This window comes from Lissotriton vulgaris, unplaced genomic scaffold (genome assembly GCF_964263255.1).
Source record: "Lissotriton vulgaris unplaced genomic scaffold, aLisVul1.2 SCAFFOLD_494, whole genome shotgun sequence".
In the NCBI taxonomy this organism is placed as follows: Eukaryota; Metazoa; Chordata; class Amphibia; order Caudata; family Salamandridae; genus Lissotriton; species Lissotriton vulgaris.
The window spans coordinates 592,902-598,901 of record NW_028243049.1 but is presented as its reverse complement, the minus strand read 5'-3'; the positions used below and the strand labels follow the sequence as shown (position 1 = coordinate 598,901).

General features: G+C 49.6%; 1 protein-coding gene across 1 annotated transcript in view; it reads right to left on the bottom strand.

The window, feature by feature from the left end:
• Positions 1-1,827: 1,827 nt before the first annotated feature.
• Positions 1,828-6,000, bottom strand: part of LOC147668722 (E3 ubiquitin-protein ligase TRIM11-like) — a 193,275-nt gene continuing 189,102 nt past the window's right edge. The window contains exon 8 of the mRNA XM_086948473.1: positions 1,828-4,674. Within this exon, the coding sequence (XP_086804599.1) occupies positions 4,127-4,674 (548 nt within the window). The 3' untranslated portion in view covers positions 1,828-4,126. The remainder of the gene's footprint in view (positions 4,675-6,000) is intronic.

Below are 6,000 nucleotides of genomic sequence, written 5' to 3'. Positions count from 1 at the left end.
AACTAGACCCCAAAGAGAAAGAATTCTACAGATTGGCCATTTCAGTGGAAGAGGTGTGGCACAGCGGCCAGGGAGCCTGACTCCGGACCACTGTGTTCACGGTTCGATCCCCGGCAGCAATTTAGCCCAGCACCCAGCTGGGCTAACCTGCCACCGGGGATCGAACCGTGAACCCAGTGGTCCGGAGTCAGGCTCCCTGGCCCAGCTTAATCTTACCAACGGCCCCCAGCACCAGGACACCTCTCCGGAGGTAGCTGTGTGCTTTACAAATGCTGGTGTTTCATTTCATTTCAGCCTATAAAGTAACAATCTTAGAAGAAAAATCTGACAACCTTTTCTCCTTTAACCCCAGATTTTGATCAAACTCTACTTAGGCACCCTTAGATGGGAAACATCCTACACCACGCAACCATAACAACGTGCTATGGTTACATCGTGGTTTTCACAGCGCAAGTTGTTAAATCGACTTGCACTGGAGGGCGCTCTAGACTAAGGAATAGTCTGGCACATGCATCAACTTAGGCTTTTGCTATTCCTAAATACCGATTTTTAAGGAATCGCTATTTAGGAATCGCAAAAGCCTATGCATGTTGGAATCGCTATAAAAATAGCAATCCCTAAACATTCCTTAATTGCTACTCGCACATCGCTAGTCGCAATTAACCCCTTCGCTGCTCATGACGAGCTCAGCTCGTCATGCAGTACACTGGTCGTGTGCTCATGACGAGTTGAGCTCGTCATGAAACAATGGGAATGCAGGAGTAACAGCACAGGAGGGGAAAATCCATAGCAGCCAAGGTGTTAAGGAATGCTGTCCCATTCGTTCCTATGGGCCCATAGGAATCAATTGGAGATTGCATGAGCAATTTGCGAGTACCAGTAGGTACTCACAAATTGCTCATGCAATTTCAAGGGTGCAAGGGTGACACCCTGTTCAACCCCGGAAATTGATCTGTGCACATATGTTGCACACACACATGCCCTAAGGCTGGCGTAAACATGTCAGGAAGTGTCAGGTAGGCGTGAACAAGTCAATAATCACACCAATGCTTGGTAGGTTCATGGAACCCTCTAAAGGGTCTCCTGTGTGAATGTATTCATACAACCGCCACTGCCATCAGTGAGGATTTATTAAGACAAGATATTTGTTACCATGTACTCTTCATGGCTTCCTTCGGCAATTACAATATCTCAGAAAGGACTGGAGATTGTAGAGGCATATCTGCTCATGAAGGTATGCCCACACATTGAATATGTGCACCCAGCCTTAGGGCTCATGGCCTGCAGTAGGGGTGACTTACCGATACCTACCTCATGCAGTGTATGGAAGGCATGGCACACAAGACTGTCTGCCATGTTGACTCTTAAGATTTCTCTTCACAAAGATACGCAGCTTGCAATGGCAGAGGGCATGGCCTTGGTGAGGGGTCCCTGGGGTGGCACAAGCAGTGCTGCAGCTCAGAGGACCCTCTTCAATACCCATGCCCCAGGCACCAGGGGTACCATTTATTATTAGGGACTTGCAGGGGCAACTGAAGTGTTGTCAATAGTGGTACAGTTTTATGGAAAGAACACTGTTACTGGGGACCTGATTAGCAGGGGCCCAGTACACCGCAGTCAAAGTTGCATAAAAAAACAGGTTAAAAGTGTCTGTGTGTGTGGGGGGGGGAGGACTGCAACAACACCCAGGTTTTCACACAAGAGTAGGGAGAGTGAGGGAAAGAGACATTTCTCAAACCTTACTTTATACCACAGCTTTTACCTGAGTCCCCAACAGGGCCTTTAGCCAACCGAATTTGACTGAAAATAGACAACCTGTTTTTTTGCATTTTGTGCATTTTTTATTACACTTCATCTAAATAAGATGTTTTGTTGGACACAATTATTTTCATCAGCATGGCATCAATAAATTAATGCCAACTCAGGGACAATAATGCATTCAAATAATACATTAATAGAGCAACTGTACCCAAAAACACATTGCAAATTTCATATTACATGTCATTACCACAATATGACACAATTTACATAAGAAAACACTTGTTTACTGAATCACAGATGTTATAATGACTTTCAGAAGGGAAACACATCTTTGACACTTCAGTTTGATTGTAGCGCATTGCTTCAAAGAGAGCGAAATCTCATTTTCTTGATCACAAAGTGGCACTTTGCATCAATTTCTTATCCCCCAGGGCCCACTTATGAAATATCCAAAGGTCACATGCGAAGGACATCCGAGGAGACATCCTGTGCCCTCGCCCGCTGTCACATGCTAAAGACATCAGAAGACATCCTGTACCCTCACCCGCCCACCCCCAATTCATCAAAAATACGAGGAAAAAAGCGATTGAAGACAGAATCTCCACTCATGCACAAAACAGCAAAGAACTCTTCAACATCATCAAAGAGTTTGCCCAACCCACCAGCGAGTCCACCAACATCCCTCCCTCACAAGACCTCTGCGCCAAACTCAGCACCTTTTTCCACCACAAAATCAAGAGCATCTACGACAACTTCGAGGAAGACAATCAACACACTGAACACTCACCAACCACCCCCGAGATCCTGAAGCCAGCGATCAACAACTGGACCACCCTCACCACCGAAGACACACTGAAGACAATGAAGTAAATCCACTGCGGGGCCCCCACGGACCCCTGCCACCACCACATTTTCAACAGAGCTGCTGGCACTATCGCACCCATGCTCTGCCACACCATCAACCACTCCCTGGCAACCGCATCATTCCCTGATGACTGGAAACACGCCGAGATCAACCCCCTTCTGAATAAACCCTCGGCAGACCCCACCAACCTCACAAACTACAGACCCATCTCCCTGCTCCCCTTTCCCATCGAAAGTCATAGAGAAGGCCATCAACAGCCAATTGGCTAAATTTATCTAAGAGCACAACATCCTCGACTCCTCCCAATCTGGATTCAGAAAAAAACCACAGTACGGAAACTGCCCTCCTCGCCGCAACAGACGACATCTGCATCCTACTGGACAAAGGAGAAACAGCAGCCCTCATCCTCCACAATCTCTCAGCTGTTCGACACAGTCTCTTACCGTACCCTAATATGCAGAGCCCACGACGCAGGGATCCAAGACAGCTTTCAACTGGATCCGCTCCTTCCTCTCCAGCAGAACGCAGCGGGTCAGACTCCCCCCTTTCCTCTCAGACCCTACACCAACCCCCTGCAGAGTCCCCCAGGGGTCCTCCCTCAGCCCTAAACTCTTCAACATCTATATGGCTTTGCTCGCCCCCATCACCAGAACCTACAGACTCAATATTGTGTCAAACGCAGACGACGCCCAACTCATCCTCTCCCTATGCAACGAACCCAACACCGCCAGACACAACTTTCAAAAAGGCATGGAAGCCGTCGCCAAATGGATAAAGACAGCTGCCTACAACTAAGCGCCATCAAAACAGAAGTACTCATCATGTACCCTCACCTGCTATCACATGCGAAGGACATCAGAAGAAGACATCCTGTACCCTCACCTGCTGCCACAAGTGTAGGGCATTCAAAGTGCACATCCTGTACCCTCACCTGCTGTCAGATACGAAGGGCATCAGAATAAGAAATCCTGTATCCTCACCCGCTGTCAACTGAGAAGAGTAAGGAGAGTCAGTAGGAAACCTAAATGCGGAAGGCGTAATTGGCATATCACACTTAGACTGAGTTACTGGTGCGTAAGTGTCTCCTGTTAGATATACAGAATAAAGAGAAACAGACAGGAGTGTGGGAAAAATGCGCTCTTCCCTGGGGCCTGCAAGGTCCCAAGTCCAATGATCAGGTAAGAAGAACGGGCTGAGCTATGTTGGAAGTTGTGTCTGTTTATGTCCATTTAATATGACTTATACAATGTTGTGTTAAATATCAGGGTTTTGTCTGAATTTCACTTGTACTTTCCCTTACTATTAATTTATTGATAACTATCTGTTCTCAGTCATCTGGCAGTGAAGCCTCACAACACAAGACAGAGAACACAAAAAACAAATAGGAACTTCTCTTCCCCCAACTATCCCTCTTCCCTGAAATTCTTTCTCTCAACTCAGGACCAAGACTTAGGACCCCAATATTTTTTTGTCGCTTCCCATTGTCCCCAAATGTGACTCTCAAACGTGCTGCGTCATTGAGAGGATGCACAATGCGGCCACATTTTTGCCTTTATCTTTGTTCCATGGACAGAAGAACGGGCGCAGGACAGGGGGAAAGGAGCACCCAGAGAAGGTGAAGAGCAGAGATCTATCCTGCACATTATACATCAAGAGCTTGCCAGCCTCATAGTCCACAAAGATGCCTACTGCCCTGAGAGGCTGGCATGGCCTCAGTGTGGTCCAGAGGGGGGCGGTGGAAGCCAAGTATGCACCATCCAGAAGAGACACCATCCAGTATCCCTGGTCCAGTGATGCTGTTTCCTCACTCTTCCGTCTCACAGACTCATCGCACACCCCCAGACTCCAGCGGGTCTTGTCACCAACCCTGACTTCCCAGTAATGTCTTCCTGAGTTGAGTCTCTGTCTCCCCAGCACAAAGGGGAAAAACTCAAATGCTTGTGGATTATAGGACAGATCCTGAGCGGTGCCTCCATAGCTGACGCTTCTTCCATCCGCCGACACGATGAGGTGGGGATTGGCAGTGCCAGGATCCAGAGTCACCGGACCTGAAACAGAGAAGTACAGCTGAGAAGACATCCAATCACAGCACCACCAACAGCACATCAGCCAATCATTGAGGTCTGCAGCCAGCTGTTGGAATTGGGAGTTTCTGGGTGGTAGAGGTAGATACTTCTGACCACACAGGGACCCACCTCCTCCAGGAACATTGCTGAGCGTTTTAGTCTGACCCTCAGATGGGAGGGTTATGCATTTATGATCGTGCACAGTAAGGTCTCACCACACTACAAAGGGACACCACACCAGTTGGTTGTACGAATAAAGGGTTCTTTATATAACAATTGTCATCAGATTCGCAAGGTCAAGGAGTACACCATACTGTCAGGTGGGCGGTAGGGGCATCCCCAGGCACGTAGTGACTTAAGGGACAGTTCGATCTGGTTTAGTCGTAGAGGTGTTCCCAGTACTCACAGTCCCACAAGGGAGGTGGTCACGAGTCCACGGGCATGAGGTACACAGCGTCCGGGCCGGTTCTGGGAAACCGTGAAGAGTAGCGGTGACGTTGCGGCGGGAGGTACGAAGCGTACCTGGCGGCCAGGTCTCAATCCTCGAGCCACATGGGGACTACTGGACTGCGGATGCGGGGCGTTCCAGGCGTACGGCTCTCAATCCTCGAGCTACGTGATACGGTGATGCGGGTACAGAACGTGCGGGTGCTTGGCTGGCACTCCTCGAGCCGTGTAGATTTTTTGGTGCTGCGGGTACGGGATGTACCGGGTGCTCAACTCACACTCCTCGAGCTGCGTTGATTCTTTGGTGCTGCGGGTACAGGACATACCAGGTGTACAGCTTGCACTTCGAGCCGCGTTGATTCTTTGGTAGTGTGGGTAAAGGATGTACCGGGTGTTCGGCTCGCAGTCCTTGAGCCGCGTTAGTTCTGTGGTGCTGCGGGTACGGGACGTACCAGGTGTACGGCTCGCACTTCTTGAGCCGCGTTGGTTCGGGATGTACCAGCATCCGGCTCGGGCCGCGACCAGGTCAGAAGGGCTCGAGCAGTTGAAAGTGGAACGTCCTTAGGGGTGAGTGGAGCCGCGACCAAGTCAGCAGCGCTCCATTTGGGGGTAACGGGACATACTTGGGGGTCGAGTCGAGCCTTAACAGCATCAGCAGGGCTATCTGGGTGCCAGGGGTGAAGCGTACTTAGGATCCAAGTCGGACGAGCCGTGACCATGTCAACAGGGCTCTCTCGGACGAAAGAAAAACGACAACCCCCTGTAGCAGAAAGGGTCGCCAGTTATAGTCCTTTTCTCTTTGAAGTCCTGAGATCTCGCAGGTGGTTCCCTGGTGCCCCGGCGCTGATTGTGGGGGATTCC